At 43.9% G+C, this 19,821-nt stretch overlaps 1 protein-coding gene across 1 annotated transcript; it reads right to left on the reverse strand.

Moving 5' to 3' along the window:
• Positions 1 to 12,781: 12,781 nt before the first annotated feature.
• LOC125534424 (uncharacterized) lies at positions 12,782 to 13,383 on the reverse strand. The gene has a single exon (XM_048697658.2). The coding sequence runs from the start codon at positions 13,257 to 13,259 to the stop codon at positions 13,014 to 13,016; it is 246 nt and encodes an 81-aa protein (XP_048553615.1). The 5' UTR covers positions 13,260 to 13,383; the 3' UTR covers positions 12,782 to 13,013.
• Between the last annotated feature and the right edge of the window lie 6,438 nt (positions 13,384 to 19,821).

Here is a 19,821-nt window from a genome sequence, read left to right on the forward strand (position 1 = left end):
CAGTTTTGGTATATATATCTAATCCATGTTCAACAATTTTGAAATACATTATTAACATTTTTTAGTACATGGTCAACATTTTTTAATGGAAACAATCATTTTTTCACACACAATGTACATTTTTATTATACGTCAGGAAAATTTTTATATACATGCTTAACATTTTACAAAAAACAGAATCCTTTTCTAAAATATAGGTTTTTTGTTGTCTACTATCTCCGTAAAGAAAATAAGAGCATTTAGATCACAAGTTAGGTGATCTAAACACTCTTATATTTCTTAACAGAATGAGTAATTTTATTTAATATATGTTGTCCATTTTTTCACATATCCCAGGAAGATTTTATACACGTTAAACATTTTATAAATACATGATTAACATGTTTTTCATACACATTGTATTTTTTTGTACATTTGTTTTTCGTATATATGACAAACAATTTTCCTATACAGATTTAATATTTTTTAAATGGGTGATTAACATGTTCAAATACAAAACTTGTCCCGAATACAAATCACACATGAATTAAATAAAATGAGTGCAAAAATGGAATGTGTTACTGCCCAGCCCTTTGCCAATGGTGCTCAATGAGATCCTTCTGAAGCTGAAAGTGGGTATTTGCATTTTCAATCTCCCGGTAGGTCTGAAGAAATATTCTAATGCGGTTAGGGTCTCTAACTGGTTTGACATGGCTACCCACATTGTCGTAGACGAACTCCAAGTTCATGCCTCTCTCATTTTCGAGAATCATATTATGAAGAATAACGCAACATGTCATGATGTTTTTTAAGGATCGCTTGTCCCAAAAACGAGCAGGACCACGAACAATGGCAAACCTAGATTGCAAAACCCCAGATGCTCTTTCAATATGTTTTCGGGCTGCCTCTTGCACCCTAGCAAATTCACATTGTTTCTTAGTTTTGGGGTCTTTGATACTCTTGACAAATATGCATCAAGAAGGGTAGATATCATCTGCAAGATAGTACCCCCTTTGTGTATTAATGCACATTGATAGTGTAGTTGCAAGTAGGAGCATCACCACTAGCAAGCCTAGCAAACAAATAAGACCGTTGCAACACATTGATATCATTGAGAGTACCCGGTATTGTTGGGGAACGTAGTAATTTCAAAATTTTCCTACGCACACGCAAGATCATGGTGATGCATAGCAACGAGAGGGGAGAGTGTTGTCTACGTACCAACACAGACCGACTGCGGAAGCGATCACACAACGTAGAGGAAGTAGTCGTACGTCTTCTTCCCGATCCGACCGATCCAAGCACCGTTACTCCGGCACCTCCGAGTTCTTAGCACACGTATAGCTCGATGACGATCCCCGGGCTCCGATCCAGCAAAGCGTCGGGGAAGAGTTCCGTCAGCACGACGGCGTGGTAACGATCTTGATGTTCTACCGACGCAGGGCTTCGCCTAAGCACTACAACGATATGATCGAGGTGGAATATGGTGGCAGGGGGCACCGCACACGGCTAAGGAACGATCTCAAGGATCAACTTGTGTGTCTAGAGGTGCCCCCTGCACCTGTATATAAAGGAGCAAGGGGGAAGAGGTGCGGCCAGCCTTGGGGCGCGCCAGGAGGAGTCCTACTCCTACCGGGAGTAGGACTCCCCCCCCCCCCCAATCCTAGTTGGAATAGGAATCCTCAAGTGGGGAGAGAGAGAAGGGGGGCCGGCCACCTCTCCTAGTCCTAATAGGACTAGGGGAGGGGGGAGGCGCGCAGCCCTCCTTGGGCTTCCCTTTCACCTTTCCACTAAAGCCCACTAAGGCCCATATGGCTCCCGGGGGGTTCCGGTAACCTCCCGGTACTCCGGTAAAATCCCGATTTCACCCGGAACACTTCCGATATCCAAACATAGGCTTCCAATATATCAATCTTTATGTCTCGACCATTTCGAGACTCCTAGACATGTCCGTGATCACATCCGGGACTCCGAACAACCTTCGGTACATCAAAATGCATAAACTCATAATAACTGTCATCGTAACGTTAAGCGTGCGGACCCTACGGTTCAAGAATAATGTAGACATGACCGAGACACGTCTCCGGTCAATAACCAATAACGGGACCTGGATGCCCATATTGGCTCCTACATATTCTACGAAGATCTTTATCGGTCAGACCGTATAACAACATACGTTGTTCCCTTTGTCATCGGTATGTTACTTGCCCGAGATTCGATCGTCGGTATCCAATACCTAGTTCAATCTCGTTACCGACAAGTCTCTTTACTCGTTCTGTAATACATCATCTCACAACTAACATATTAGTTGCAGTGCTTGCAAGGCTTATGTGATGTGCATTACCGAGAGGGCCCAGAGATACCTCTCCGACAATCGGAGTGACAAATCCTAATCTCGAAATATGCCAACCCAACATCTACCTTTGAAGACACCTGTAGTAATCCTTTATAATCACCCAGTTACGTTGTGACATTTGGTAGCACCCAAAGTGTTCCTCCGTCAAACGGGAGTTGCATAATCTCATAGTCATAGGAACATGTATAAGTCATGAAGAAAAGCAATAGCAACATACTAAACGATCAGGTGCTAAGCTAATGGAATGGGTCATGTCAATCAGATCATTCAACTAATGATGTGACCTCGTTAATCAAATGACAACTCTTTGTCTATGGTTAGGAAACATAACTATCTTTGATTAACGAGCTAGTCAAGTAGAGGCATACTAGTGACATTCTGTTTGTCTATGTATTCACACATGTATTATGTTTCCGGTTAATACAATTCTAGCATGAATAATAAACACTTATCATGATATAAGGAAATATATAATAACTTTATTATTGCCTCTAGGGCATATTTCCTTCAGTCTCCCACTTGCACTAGAGTCAATAATCTAGATTACATCGTAATGATTCTAACACCCATGAAGCCTTGGTGCTGATCATGTTTTTCTCGTGGAAGAGGCTTAGTCAACGGGTCTGCAACATTCAAATCCGTATGTATCTTGCAAATCTCTATGTCTCCCACCTGGACTAGATCCCGGATGGAATTGAAGCGTCTCTTGATGTGTTTGGTCCTCTTGTGAAATCTGGATTCCTTTGCCAAGGCAATTGCACCAGTATTGTCACAAAAGATTTTCATTGGACCCGATGCACTAGGTATGACACCTAGATCGGATATGAACTCCTTCATCCAGACTCCTTTGTTTGCTGCTTCCGAAGCAGCTATGTACTCCGCTTCACATGTAGATCCCGCTACGACGCTTTGTTTAGAACTGCACCAACTGACAGCTCCACCGTTTAATGTAAACACGTATCCGGTTTGCGATTTAGAATCATCCGGATCAGTGTCAAAGCTTGCATCAACGTAACCTTTTACGGTGAGCTCTTTGTCACCTCCATATACGAGAAACATATCCTTAGTCCTTTTCAGGTATTTCAGGATGTTCTTGACCGCTGTCCAGTGATCCACTCCTGGATTACTTTGGTACCTCCCTGCTAAACTTATAGCAAGGCACACATCAGGTCTGGTACACAGCATTGCATACATGATAGAGCCTATGGCTGAAGCATAGGGAACATCTTTCATTTTCTCTCTATCTTCTGCAGTGGTCGGGCTTTGAGTCCTACTCAATCTCACACCTTGTAACACAGGCAAGAACCCTTTCTTTGCTTGATCCATTTTGAACTTCTTCAAAATCTTGTCAAGGTATGTGCTTTGTGAAAGTCCAATTAAGCGTCTTGATCTATCTCTATAGATTTTTATGCCTAATATGTAAGCAGCTTCACCGAGGTCTTTCATTGAAAAACTCTTATTCAAGTATCCCTTTATGCCATCCAGAAATTCTATGTCATTTCCAATCAGCAATATGTCGTCCACATATAATATCAGAAATGCTATAGAGCTCCCACTCACTTTCTTGTAAATACAGGCTTCTCCGAAAGTCTGTATAAAACCAAATGCTTTGATCACACTATCAAAGCGTTTATTCCAACTCCGAGAGGCTTGCACCAGTCCATAAATGGATCGCTGGAGCTTGCACACTTTGTTAGCTCCCTTTGGATCGACAAAACCTTCCGGTTGCATCATATACAACTCTTCTTCCAGAAATCCATTCAGGAATGCAGTTTTGACATCCATCTACCAAATTTCATAATCATAAAATGCGGCAATTGCTAACATGATTCGGACAGACTTAAGCATCGCTACGGGTGAGAAAGTCTCATCATAGTCAACCCCTTGAACTTGTCGAAAACCTTTTGCGACAAGTCAAGCTTTGTAGACAGTAACATTACCATCAGCGTCAGTCTTCTTCTTGAAGATCCATTTATTCTCAATTGCTTGCCGATCATCTGGCAAGTCAACCAAAGTCCATACTTTGTTCTCATACATGGATCCCATCTCAGATTTCATGGCTTCAAGCCACTTTGCGGAATCTGGGCTCACCATCGCTTCTTCATAGTTCGTAGGTTCATCATGATCTAGTAGCATGATTTCCAGAACAGGATTACCGTACCACTCTGGCGCGGATCTTACTCTGGTTGATCTACGAGGTTCAGTAGTATCTTGATCTGAAGTTTCATGATCATCATCATTAGCTTCCTCACTTATTGGTGTAGGTGTTGCAGAAACAGTTTTCTGTGATGTACTACTTTCCAATAAGGGATCAGGTACAGTTACCTCGCCAAGTTCTACTTTCCTCCCACTCACTTCTTTCGAGAGAAACTCCTTCTCTAGAAAGGATCCATTCTTAGCAACGAATGTCTTGCCTTCGGATCTGTGATAGAAGGTGTACCCAACAGTCTCCTTTGGGTATCCTATGAAGACACATTTCTCCGATTTGGGTTCGAGCTTATCAGGTTGAAGCTTTTTCACATAAGCATCGCAGCCCCAAACTTTAAGAAACGACAAATTTGGTTTCTTGCCAAACCATAGTTCATAAGGCGTCGTCTCAACGGATTTTGATGGTGCTCTATTTAACGTGAATGCGGCCGTCTCTAAAGCATAACCCCAAAATGATAGCGGTAAATCAGTAAGAGACATCATAGATCACACCATATCCAGTAAAGTACGATTACGACGTTCGGACACACCATTATGCTGTGGTGTTCCGGGTGGCGTGAGTTGCGAAACTATTCCACAATTTTTCAAATGTACACCAAACTCGTAACTCAAATATTCTCCTCCACGATCAGATCGTAGAAACTTTATTTTCTTGTTACGATGATTTTCAACTTCACTCTGAAATTCTTTGAACTTTTCAAATGTTTCAGACTTGTGTTTCATTAAGTAGATATACCCATATCTGCTTAAATCATCTGTGAAGGTGAGAAAATAACGATATCCGCCACGAGCCTCAATATTCATCGGACCACATACATCGGTATGTATGATTTCCAACAAATCTGTTGCTCTCTCCATAGTTTCGAAGAACGGTGTTTTAGTCATCTTGCCCATGAGGCACGGTTCGCAAGTACCAAGTGATTCATAATCAAGTGGTTCCAAAAGTCCATCAGTATGGAGTTTCTTCATGCGCTTTACACCGATATGACCTAAACGATAGTGCCACAAATAAGTTGCACTTTCATTATCAACTCTGCATCTTTTGGCTTCAACATTATGAATATGTGTATCACTACTGTCGAGATTCATCAAAAATAGACCACTCTTCAAAGATGCATGACCATAAAAGATATTACTCATATAAATAGAACAACCATTATTCTCTGATTTAAATGAATAACCGTCTCGCATTAAACAAGATCCAGATATAATGTTCATGCTCAACGCTGGCACCAAATAACAATTATTTAGGTCTAATATTAATCCCGAAGGTAGATGTAGAGGTAGCGTGCCGACCGCGATCACATCGACTTTGGAACCGTTTCCCACGCGCATCGTCACCTTGTCCTTTGCCAGTGCCCGCTTATTCCGTAGTCCCTGTTTCGAGTTGCAAATATTAGCAACAGAACCAGTATCAAATACCCAGGTGCTACTGCAAGCTCTAGTAAGGTACACATCAATAACATGTATATCACATATACCTTTGTTCACCTTGCCATCCTTCTTATCCGCCAAATACTTGGGGCAGTTCCGCTTCCAGTGACCAGTCTGCTTGCAGTAGAAGCACTCAGTTTCAGGCTTAGGTCCAGACTTGGGTTTCTTCTTCTGAGCAGCAACTTGCTTGCCGTTCTTCTTGAAGTTCCCCTTCTTCTTCCCTTTGCCCTTTTTCTTGAAACTAGTGGTCTTGTTCACCATCAACACTTGATGCTCCTTTTTGATTTCTACCTCCGCAGCTTTCAGCATCGCGAAGAGCTCGGGAATAGTCTTGTTCATCCCTTGCATATTATAGTTCATCACGAAGCTCTTGTAGCTTGGTGGCAGTGATTGGAGAATTCTGTCAATGACGCAATCATCCAGAAGATTAACTCCCAATTGAATCAAGTGATTATTATACCCAGACATTTTGAGTATATGCTCACTGACAGAACCGTTCTCTTCCATCTTGCAGCTATAGAACTTATTGGAGACTTCATATCTCTCAATCCGGGCATTTGCTTGAAATATTAACTTCAACTCCTGGAACATCTCATATGCTCCATGACGTTCAAAGCGTCGTTGAAGTCCCGATTCTAAGCCGTAAAGCATGGCACACTGAACTATCGAGTAGTCATCAGCTTTGCTCTGCCAGACGTTCATAACATCTGGTGTTGCTCCAGCAGTAGGCCTGGCACCCAGCGGTGCTTCCAGGACGTAATTCTTCTGAGCAGCAATGAGGATAATCCTCAAGTTACGGACCCAGTCCGTGTAATTTCTACCATCATCTTTCAACTTTGCTTTCTCAAGGAACGCATTAAAATTCAACGGAACAACAGCACGAGCCATCTATCTACAATCAACATAAACAAGCAAGATACTATCAGGTACTAAGTTCATGATAAGTTTAAGTTCAGTTAATCAAATTACTTAAGAACTCCCACTTAGATAGACATCCCTCTAATCCTCTAAGTGATCACGTGATCCAAATCAACTAAACCATAACCGATCATCACGTGAGATGGAGTAGTTTTCAATGGTGAACATCATTATGTTGATCATATCTACTATATGATTCACGCTCGACCTTTCGGCCTCCGTGTTCCGAGGCCATATCTGCATATGCTAGGCTTGTCAAGTTTAACCTGAGTATTCTGCGCGTGCAAAACTGGCTTGCACCCGTTGTAGATGGACGTAGAGCTTATCACACCCGATCATCACGTGGTGTCTGGGCACGACAAACTTTGGCAACGGTGCATACTCAGGGAGAACACTTCTTGATAATTTAGTGAGAGATCATCTTATAACGCTACCGTCAATCAAAGCAAGATAAGATGCATAAAAGGATAAACATCACATGCGATCAATATAAGTGATATGATATGGCCATCATCATCTTGTGCTTGTGATCTCCATCTCCGAAGCACCGTCATGATCACCATTGTCACCAGCGCGACACCTTGATCTCCATTGCAGCATCGTTGTCGTCTCGCCAATCTTATGCTTCCACGACTATCACTACCGCTTAGTAATAAAGTAAAGCATTACATCACGATTGCATTGCATACAATAAAGCGACAACCATATGGCTCCTGCCAGTTGCCGATAACTCGGTTACAAAACATGATCATCTCATACAATAAAATTCAGCATCATGTCTTGACCATATCACATCACAACATGCCCTGCAAAAACAAGTTAGACGTCCTCTACTTTGTTGTTGCAAGTTTTACGTGGCTGCTACGGGCTTAAGCAAGAACCAATCTCACCTACGCATCAAAACCACAACGATAGTTTGTCAAATAGACTCCGTTTTAACCTTCTCAAGGACCGGGCGTAGCCACACTCGGTTCAACTAAAGTTGGAGAGACAGTCGCCCGCAAACCATCTATGTGCAAAGCACGTCGAGGGAACCGGTCTCGCGTAAGCGTACGCGTAATGTTGGTCCGGGTCGTCTCGTCCAACAATACCGCCGAACCAAAGTATGACATGCTGGTAGGCAGTATGACTTATATCGCCCACAACTCACTTGTGTTCTACTCGTGCATATAACATCAAACCATAAAACCTGGCTCTGATACCACTGTTGGGGAACGTAGTAATTTCAAAATTTTCCTACGCACACGCAAGATCATGGTGATGCATAGCAACGAGAGGGGAGAGTGTTGTCTACGTACCAACGCAGACCGACTGCGGAAGCGATCACACAACGTAGAGGAAGTAGTCGTACGTCTTCTTCCCGATCCGACCGATCCAAGCACCGTTACTCCGGCACCTCCGAGTTCTTAGCACACGTACAACTCGATGACGATCCCCGGGCTCCGATCCAGCAAAGCGTCGGGGAAGAGTTCCGTCAGCACGACGGCGTGGTGACGATCTTGATGTTCTACCGACGCAGGGCTTCGCCTAAGCACTACAACGATATGATCGAGGTGGAATATGGTGGCAGGGGGCACCGCACACGGCTAAGGAACGATCTCAAGGATCAACTTGTGTGTCTAGAGGTGCCCCCTGCACCTGTATATAAAGGAGCAAGGGGGAAGAGGTGCGGCCAGCCTTGGGGCGCGCCAGGAGGAGTCCTACTCCTACCGGGAGTAGGACTCCCCCCCAATCCTAGTTGGAATAGGAATCCTCAAGTGGGGAGAGAGAGAAGGGGGGCCGGCCACCTCTCCTAGTCCTAATAGGACTAGGGGAGGGGGGAGGCGCGCAGCCCTCCTTGGGCTTCCCTTTCACCTTTCCACTAAATCCCACTAAGGCCCATATGGCTCCCGGGGGGTTCCGGTAACCTCCCGGTACTCCGGTAAAATCCCGATTTCACCCGGAACACTTCCGATATCCAAACATAGGCTTCCAATATATCAATCTTTATGTCTCGACCACTTCGAGACTCCTCGTCATGTCCGTGATCACATCCGGGACTCCGAACAACCTTCGGTACATCAAAATGCATAAACTCATAATAACTGTCATCGTAACGTTAAGCGTGCGGACCGTACGGTTCGAGAACAATGTAGACATGACCGAGACACGTCTCCGGTCAATAACCAATAGCGGGACCTGGATGCCCATATTGGCTCCTACATATTCTACGAAGATCTTTATCGGTCAGACCGTATAACAACATACGTTGTTCCCTTTGTCATCGGTATGTTACTTGCCTGAGATTCGATCGTCGGTATCCAATACCTAGTTCAATCTCGTTACCGGCAAGTCTCTTTACTCGTTCTGTAATACATCATCTCACAACTAACATATTAGTTGCAGTGCTTGCAAGGCTTATGTGATGTGCATTACCGAGAGGGCCCAGAGATACCTCTCCGACAATCGGAGTGACAAATCCTAATCTCGAAATACGCCAACCCAACATCTACCTTTGAAGACACCTGTAGTACTCCTTTATAATCACCCAGTTACGTTGTGACGTTTGGTAGCACCCAAAGTGTTCCTCCGGCAAACAGGAGTTGCATAATCTCATAGTCATAGGAACATGTATAAGTCATGAAGAAAAGCAATAGCAACATACTAAACGATCGGGTGCTAAGCTAATGGAATGGGTCATGTCAATCAGATCATTCAACTAATGATGTGACCTCGTTAATCAAATGACAACTCTTTGTCTATGGTTAGGAAACATAACTATTTTTGATTAACGAGCTAGTCAAGTAGAGGCATACTAGTGACATTCTGTTTGTCTATGTATTCACACATGTATTATGTTTCCGGTTAATACAATTCTAGCATGAATAATAAACACTTATCATGATATAAGGAAATATATAATAACTTTATTATTGCCTCTAGGGCATATTTCCTTCAGGTATACCAAAAAAGCAATGCCAAATCCATAAATCCTCAGATGCTACGGCCTCTAGCACAATTGTTGCATCACGAGACTTGCCACAATACATTCCCTACCATGCCTTTGGGCAGTTTTTCCAAGTCCAATGCATACAATCAATGCTTCCTAGCATGCCAGGCCAACCTCTTCTCTCGCTTGATGCCATCAACTTTTTTGTGTCTTCCTTGTTGGGTGCACGAAGATATTCAGGACAAAAGACACGGATGATCACTTTGGCAAACCTACACACTAACTCAATTGTAGTATCTTCACCAATGCGAAGGTACTCATCGGCATAGTCAGCCGGAATGCCGTATGCACCTACCAGCATAGCTGTCGAGATTTTTTGATGTGCATTAAATCCCTTCAAGCCCGCGATATTTCTTCTTTGAGTAAAATACCGACAATTGGCCTCGCAAGCTTGCACTACTTTTACAAAGAGGGATCGGCGCATTCGGTACCTTCTCCGGAAGAGGCACGGCGGATATGTTGGATTGTCCGCGAAGTAGTCTTGCATCAACGTCTCGTTCCCGAGATGGCGATTTCGAGGAATGCAAAGACGGCCGATGGTCGATCCTCGCAGTTTCTTTCGGTTCTCATCTTCGTGCTCCTTCACGGCGAGGGGGCTGCGAATGTTCTCATCACTCGTTTTGCTTTGACTGGTTAGAGAACATGACTCTGCTTCTTCCGCTCTACTAGTTAGGGGTTGTGTTCATTCCAGCCGACGCCAACGTGGAGAAGATGGGTTGCTTCACTGCCCATTAATTAGTTGAGCTACTATCGCTCGAAGTCATAGAACTTGCGTCGCATATTCAGTTTGGTGCTAGAATTTCGAAAATACGGTTTTGTGGTCATTTAACTCGACTCAAGCATGCAAATACGGTCACAGTACGCATATCGGGCGTGTGGCCCTGCCTGTCAGGGAGTGATGGTGCTAGACGTGATGTATTTTTACAGAAAACACCCTCATATTTTGTATTCACGGAAAAAGTCAACCACAATGACCCTTTTTTGCACAAAACCCCCTCACATCATTTTTGCAGAAAAACCCTAGTACTGCACATATATGTGTGAAAATTAACAACAACAAAAAGATCTGTTTGGACTTGAACCCGCAACCAACTGTTCTGACAGGGGACGCCATAGTCACTCCACCTTTCATGTCTTAATGTGTAATATCGATAACAACCAGATATGTATTTGAAGGGGACGCATGTTAAGCATTCAACGCACGTACCTAACTTGTTTGTGTCATGCATAGCTAGATAGGCATCCAGGAGGCGAAAATTGCTTTTAGAAGCCGAGCTCCATGAAGCTCTCCATTTGCAAAGTTTAAAATTTTTATTTTTACGTTTTAAAAAATTCTAACAAAAATAAAGATGTACATGAAGGCATAATGTACATGTGTGTAATTTTTTTGGACGAAATACATTGAAACGAGGGCCGTGCAAGATTGGCTGCTTGAGTTGTGTCCATGAAAATACCTAATTCAGTTGTAGCTATTGGCTACCCTTAAACTTTCAACAATTCGGCAATGGGCTCAGTTGATTTTGCAAGCTGTTAGAACATGCTAGATTAGCATGAATATTGGAAAACCATAATATCTAAAGAGTGTCATATAAATTTTCATTATATCATTTCTGGCTGAACATATTTTGGACTCTAGTCTAAAAGGAAAATGAATTGGCACCTGCCTACTGTCGTAGTTTTTAGAAAAAATATCATCTCTGGTGGAGTGGAGATGAGATCCAGAGGAGCTACGTCCACTCCAATGTTGAAATATGGGGTGAGCTTTAGGCCCGTCTAACAATTTCAAAAAAATAAAATATTTAAGGGTCCATATGGGTTAAATGGCACTAGATGTAGTGGAAGTTTAGTACACCCTGTTAGTGGAGAAGGAGTAGGACCTCTTTATAAGAGATTCTCTTTCAAATGCTATTGAAGGTTGAGAGTAGAAGAGGCCCTCGCGCACTCCTCCGCCGCCGCCCACCTGTGATGAGGCACCACGTCGCGGGTTGCGGGAACGAGCCGAGCCGAGCTCACATCTATGCACTTATTTTTGCCGGTCAGGAACGGAGAGTCATTGACAGGCGGACCACGATCTGAGACGTCGGATCGTGGGCTGTTACCGACTCGGACGTGTGCTCAGCCCATGTCTCCCTACACGGCTGCGCTTATATATGTGTGAGGCGTCTCCCAACCCTAGCCGTCACGCGAAACAGATCGCATCTCTGCCTCCACGCCCACTGTCGTTCCTTTGCTGCTGCTGCCACCAGCGACTCCATCACGTCCGCTACGTACACGGTCGACGAGCGAGCAGGTCTCCGAAATCCAGCCTCTCTGGATCCTGTACGAGAGAGGGGCGATTAGATTTTTGGGAAGCGACTGCTCGCCTCTGTTCGTCTACGTCCATTTCGCCCTCGTCATCACCATGTCCACCGACACTGAACGTGCCGCCGCCGAGAAGATCGAAGCCGACAAGAAGGCTGTCGAGGACGCTGCTGCTGCATCCGCCGCCGTCGCGGCTTCTGCCTGGCCGACTGGATATAACTCGTTTATCCCGTTTCTAATGATTTCTGTTTTAGCCATGCTAACGTTATACGTAGATGTGTCTGCTATTAGCATAGTACTATATGCTTGCATGATCGAATATCAGTATGTGTTTACTTCTCTCAATGCCATGCTAGTAATCTTTTCATGGATTAATTTAATCGAAAAATTGCATATTTACTCAACATCCAAGTCAGCATTCGTGTAGATTTTTCTGGGGTAAATTCTTATGGGCTACTGCTTTCTTTTCCTTCCTAATTCTCTGCGTAGATTGTAAACTTATGTTTTATAGTTGTTGCAAAGGCCAGGAGCTGGGAAAATCTTTTTGCCAGTATCATCTTGAATCGGTGACTATGAACAATCAATTTTTCAAAAGATGGATCAAGACAAAACTCTTTCAATCAATTACTTCAAGGGACAAATTAAAGAACGAAGGTATAATTTTGGGATATATCCTACACTATATGCCCAAGTCTCCCAGTCTAACAATCATGTATGTACAAGTATTTTGTACTGCAAAACAGAGCATACCGTCTACCACAGCATGCCTAACGATTTCTTTAGATCGATGGATCTATTTATCCTAGGGGAAACACTGCGCTTGCTCAATCAGTTCCCGGCCTCGTTCGTGCCGCCGCTGGGGCCGGACGGCGTCACGGGGCCCCTCGGCAGCATGGCGAGCAGAAGCGGCGCGTACTTGTTGACGATCACCTGGTCCTTGAGCACCTCGCTAGGCATGTCGACGGCTGGCGGGAGCGGCCTCGCGGCCGAGGCTTCTCGGAGGCTGACGACCAGGAGAAGCAGCACGAGGCATGTGGCCACGCGGCTGCTTCGGGCGCTGGAGGAAGAAGCCATGAGTTGTTTCGTGAGCGGCGACGGGGAGATGATCGATGGAGGGAACTTGGCAGTGAGCAATGAGAGAGATCTTTCTTGAAGAAGAAAGGGAGATGGTCTGCCTTTTGTGTTTATCTGTGTTGGGTGTGGAGCTGCTCATATATAGCGATGGGCGGTGTCGAGTGTTGGGTGGAAGGGGTCAAACGGTGAGGTGGAAGGGAAGGGGTTGCGAATCTTCTCATCAGTCCTCGTGTGTTGACTTGTTTCAAGAACAGAGGATGACTCTGCTTCTTCCGCTCTACTAGTCTAGTCAGGGGCTGCGTTCATTCGAGCCGACACCAACGTGGAAATGATGGTTGTTCCACAGTGGGATCCATTTATAAACTTGTACTGCAAGTAGCTGGTGTTATTTTTTGATGAAAGCAACTCATCAGGCCCACTAATTAGTTGAGCTTTGGTTAAGCATTCGGCGTACGTACGTAACTTGTTTGTCTCCTGCATAGCTAGATAGGCGTCCAGGAGGCGAAAATTTGCTTTTGGGGGCCGAAGGCCTTTATTCGTGAAGTTCAATTTTTTCTTTTACGTTTCAACAAATTCTGAAAAAAAAACAGATATACATGAAGGTATAATGTACATGCGTGTAATTCTTTGGAAGAAATACGTTGAAATGAGGGGTGTTAAAAAAATAAACAAATTCGAGGCTTTTCAGCACATGATACTATTCATCCTCAAAGTTTATGAAAATATAAATGATTTTGTATAGTTCGCATTTCAAGGTATTTCATCCTGAACTTTTACACACATATAGATTTCATCCTTGTATATTTGCATTTTTCTACTCAGCTTTTTTTGTGTGCATTTTTTCTGTTTTTTTACACCAAAAAGTTTGGATTTTAATTTTTCAAAAAAAATTGGGGCTCCATGGAGCCTGGTCACCAAAAACGCCCCACTCTCCAGGAGGACGTTGGGTAGTTTAGACTCGAGAATAATTGTGGCTAGTAGGAAGCGGTGGACACTACTGCAGCACTGCCGGTGCAACAGGGAAAAAGTGTAGAAACAGCCGGCCAGTGGAAGCGCTGGTCGTTGGTATGGGCATGGACTCACGACCGCGACTTGAGTCAGTGTGTGCCGATCGAGGGTCGTTGGACGCGTTCCTTCCATGCTCCTTCCCAGTGACCGAGTCCGACCGATGGAGCAGGTGGAAAACGCGGCTCCGCTGAGCTTCCCTACGTGCAGCCCATCAAACCCACCGCGTACGTACGTACGTCCGTCGGTCAGGCGACGGTGCGTGCAACGCGGCCAACTGCACACTCAACTGAAGCTGCGTCGTCTGCAACCGCAAAGATCCCGCGGCATTTCTTCTTCCCCTAAAAAAGAATTACTTTTACAAGCATCTGATCTCTGGCCTTATTCGGCATGGCGGGTAGCGTATCTGAGATCCGACCACTCCCGATCTATGGACTCATACCTCTTCCCCATGCGGTCCGATGTGGCAGGCGATGGTTATTAGCATTGCTCTCCGCAGCTCTCGGGAGGAGTCTGCCCGATAGCGGTCGAACTCGGCGAGATTCCATTGCGTCCGTGCAAATGGCGGGACTCTCGCTGCCTCGTCAGAGGCGGTGCGGTCCATTTGGCATCACAATGCTGTGGCGGCGGCGCAATCCCTTCGGTGACTCGTCAACACCATTGGCTCTGAGCCGAAGATAAACGTCGACAAGACTCATGGCGCGTCTGCTGCCATGGAGCGATGTGCCCTCGTGCGAGCAGCACTAGTGGAGGCTACGGGCAGCACTAGTGGAGGACAATAAAGAAGATTATATTGAGAAATATGTTAGGAAACATTCCACATCAAAAATTCTGTTTTTATCATTTACCTACTCGAGGACGAGCGCGAATTAAACTTGGAGATGCTTGATACGTCTTCAACGTATCTATAATTTTTGATTGCTCCATGCTATTATATATTCTGTTTTGGATGTTTAATGGACTTATTTATACACTTTTATATTATTTTTGGGACTAACCTATTAACCGGAGGCCCAACCCAAATTACTGTTTTTTTTGCCAATTTCAGTGTTTGGCAGAAAAAGAATAACAAACGGAGTCCAAACGGAACGAAACCTTCGGGAGCGTGATTTTTGAAACAAACGTGATCCAGAGGACTTGGAGTGGACGTCAAGCAACCAACGAGGAGGACACGAGGCAGGGGGCGCGCCTACCCCCCTGGGCGCGCCCTCCACCCTCGTGGGCCCCTCGTGGCTCCACCGACCTACTTCTTCCTCCTATATATACCTACGTACTCTGAAAACATCAAGGAGCACCACGAAAACCTAATTTCACCACCGCAACCTTCTTTACCCGTGAGATCCCATCTTGAGGCCTTTTCCGGCGCTCCGCCGGAGGGGGCATTGATCACGGAGGGCTTCTACATCAATACCATAGCCTCTCCAATGATGTGTGAGTAGTTTACCTCAGACATTCGGGTCCATAGTTATTAGTTAGATGGCTTCTTCTCTCTCTTTGGATCTCAATACAAAGTTCTCCTTGATTCTCTTGGAGATCTATTCGATGTAATCTTCTTTTGCGGTGTGTTTGTCGAGATCCGATGAATTGTGGGTTTATGATCAAGATTATCTATGAACAATATTTGAATCTTCTCTGAATTCTTTTATGTATGATTGATTATCTTTGCAAGTCTCTTCGAATTTTCAGTTTGGTTTGGCCCACTAGATTGATCTTTCTTGCAATGGGAGAAGTGCTTAGCTTTGGGTTCAATCTTGCGGTCCTCGATCCCAGTGACAGTAGGGAAAATGACACGCATTGTATTGTTTCCATCGAGGATAAGAAGATAGGGCTTGTATCATATTGCATGAGTTTATCCCTGTACATCATGTCATCTTGCTTAAAGCGTTAATCCATTCTTATGAACTTAATACTCTAGATGCATGCTGGATAGCGGTCGATGTGTGGAGTAATAGTAGTAGATGCAGGCAGGATTCGGTCTACTTGTCACGGACGTGATACCTATATACATGATCATACCTAGATATTCTCATAACTATGCTCAATTCTATCAATTGCTCGACAGTAATTTGTTCACCCACTGTAATACTTATGCTATCTTGAGAGAAGCCACTAGTGAAACCTATGGCCCCTGGGTCTATCTTCCATCATATTAATCTTCCGTCAACTAGCTATTTCTGGCATCGTTTATTTTGCAATCTTTACTTTCAATCTACATCATAAAAATACCAAAAATATTTATCTTATTATTATTACCTCTATCAGATCTCACTCTTGCAAGTGGCCGTGAAGGGATTGACAACCCCTTTATCGCGTTGGTTGCGAGGTTCTTATTTGTTTGTGTAGGTACGAGGTGACTCGCGCGTGGTCTCCTACTGGATTGATACATTGGTTCTCAAAAAACTGAGGAAAATACTTACGCTGCTTTGCTGCATCACCCTTTCCTCTTCAAGGGAAAACCAACGCATGCTCAAGAGGTAGCAGGCGCGCCCCCTGCCTCGTGGACACCTCGTTCCTTTCTTGATGTCCACTGCAAGTCCTCTAGATCACGTTTGTTCCAAAAATCATGCTCCTGAAGGTTTCAATTACGTTTGGACTCCGTTTCATATTTCTTTTCTGCGAAACACTGAAATAGGCAAAAAAACAATTTGCACTGGGCCTTGGGTTAATAGGTTAGTCCCAAAAATAATATAAAAGTGTAAAATAAAGCCCATTAACATCCAAAACTGATAATATAATAGCATGGAACAATAAAAAATTATAGATACGTTGGAGACGTATCAGTCGTCCTACGAATCTCACCTGTTGATAACCCACAAGTATAGGGGATCGCAACAGCTTTCGAGGGTAGAGTATTGAACCCAAATTTATTGATTCGACACAAGGGGAGCCAAAGAATATTCTCAAGTATTAGCAGCTAAGTTGTCAATTGAACCACACCTGGAAACTTAGTATCTGCAATAAAGTGTTTAGTAGCAAAGTAATATGATAGTGGTGCTAGCGGCAACAAAAGTAAAGACAGCAAAAGTGATGTTTTTGGTATTTTGTAGTGATTGTAACAGTAGCAGCGGGAAAGTAAATAAGCGTAAACCAGTATATGGAAAACTCGTAGGCACCGGATCAGTGATGGATAATTATGCCGGATGCAGTTCATCATGTAATAGTCATAACATAGGGTGGCACAGAACTAGCTCCAATTCATCAATGTAATGTAGGCATGTATTCCGTATATAGTCATACGTGCTTATGGAAAAGAACTTGCATGACATCTTTTGTCCTACCCTCCCATGGCAGCGGGGTCCTATTGGAAACTAAGGGATATTAAGGCCTCCTTTTAATAGAGAACCGGAACAAAGCATTAGCACATAGTGAATACATGAACTCCTCAAACTATGGTCATCACCGGGAGTGGTCCCGATTATTGTCACTTCGGGGTTGCCGGATCATAACACATAATAGGTTACTATAGACTTGCAAGATAGGATCAAGAACTCACATATATTCATGAAAACATAATAGGTTCAGATCTGAAATCATGACACTCGGGCCCTAGTGACAAGCATTAAGCATAGCAAAGTCATAGCAACATCAATCTCAGAACATAATGGATACTAGGGATCAAACCCTAACAAAACTAACTCGATTACATGATAAATCTCATCCAACCCATCACCGTCCAGCAAGCCTACGATGCAATTACTCACGCACGGCGGTGAGCATCATGAAATTGGTGATGGAGGATGGTTCATGATGACGACGGTGACGAATCCCCCTCTCCGGAGCCCCGAACGGACTCCAGACCAGCCCTCCCGAGAGGTTTTAGGGCTTGGCGGTGGCTCCGTATCGTAAAACGCGATGATTTCTTCTCTCTGATATTTTTTCTCTCCGAAAGCAAATATATAGAGTTGGAGTTGGCATCGGAGGGTTTCCAGGGGGGCCACGAGGTAGGGGGCGCCCTAGGGGGGTGGGGGGGGGGGCGCCCCCACCCTCGTGAGAAGGGTGTGGCCCCCTGGTCTTCATCTTTGGCGAGGATTTTTATTTTATTTTTTCTAAGATGTTCCGTGGAGTTTCAGGTCATTCCGAGAATATTTGTTTTCTGCACATAAAACAACACCATGGCAATTCTGCTGAAAACAGCGTCAGTCCGGGTTAGTTCCATTCAAATCATACAAGTTAGAGTCCAAAACAAGGGCAAAAGTGTTTGGAAAAGTAGATACGACGGAGACGTATCAACTCCCCCAAGCTTAAACCCTTGCTTGTCCTCAAGCAATTCAGTTGACAAACTGAAAGAAAGAAAGAAAAACTTTTACAAACTCTGTTTGCTCTTGTTGTTGTAACTATGTCAAGCCAGCATTCAAGTTTTCAGCATAGATCATAACTAACCACATTTGCAATAATTCTCAGGTCTCACAATGACTCATATCAATAGCATAATCAACTAGCAAGTCATAATAATAAATCTCGGATGACAACACTTTCTCAAAACAATCATAATATGATATAATAAGATGGTATCTCGCTAGCCCTTTCTGAGACCGCAAAACATAAATGCAGAGCACCTTTAAAGATCAAGGACCGACTAGACATTGTAATTCATGGTAAAAGAGATCCAATCATAGTCATACCCAATATAAATTAACAGTGATGAATGCAAATGACGGTTGTGCTCTCCAGCTAGTGCTTTTTAATAAGACGGTGATGACTCAACATAAAAGTAAATGGATATGCCCTTCGCAGAGGGAAGCAGGGATTTGTAGAGGTGCCAGAGCTCGGTTTTGAAATAGAGATAAATTGTATTTTGAGTGGTATACTTTCATTGTCAACGTAACAACTAAGAGATGGCGATATCTTCCATGCTAAACACATTATAGGTGATTCCCAAACAGAATGGTAAAGTTTATACTCCCCCTCCACCAACAAGCATCAATCCATGGCTTGCTCGAAACAACAAGTGCCTCCAACATACATCAGGTCCCAGGGGGAGTTTTGTTTGCAATTAATTTTGATTTAGTTTGCATAAAGCATGGGACTGGGCATCCCGGTGACCAGCCATTTTCTCGTGAGTGAGGAGCGGAGTCCACTCCTCTTGAGAATAACCCGCCTAACACGGAAGATAAGGACAACCTTTGTTGATACATGAGCTATTCGAGCATACAAAACAAAATGTTTATTTGAAGGTTTAGAGTTTGGCACATACAAATTTACTTGGAATGGCAGGTAGATACCGCATATAGGAAGGTATAGTGGACTCATCTGGAATAACTTTGGGGTTTAAGGGATTGGATGCACAAGCAGTATTCCCGCTTAGTACAGGTGAAGGCTAGCAAAAGACTGGGAAGCGACCAACTAGAGAGTGACAACAGCCATGTACATGCATTAAAATTAATAAACATTGGATGCAAGCATGAGTAGGATATAATCCACCATGAACATAAATATCGTGAAGGCTATGTTGATTTTGTTTCAACTACATGCGTGAACATGTGCCAAGTCAAGTCACTTAAATCATTCAAAAGAGGATACCACCCCATCACACCACATCATAATCATCTCAATATCA

The sequence above is a fragment of the Triticum urartu genome, chromosome 2A (genome assembly GCF_056163025.1).
Source record: "Triticum urartu cultivar PI428250 chromosome 2A, HENAU_Tu73, whole genome shotgun sequence".
In the NCBI taxonomy this organism is placed as follows: Eukaryota; Viridiplantae; Streptophyta; class Magnoliopsida; order Poales; family Poaceae; genus Triticum; species Triticum urartu.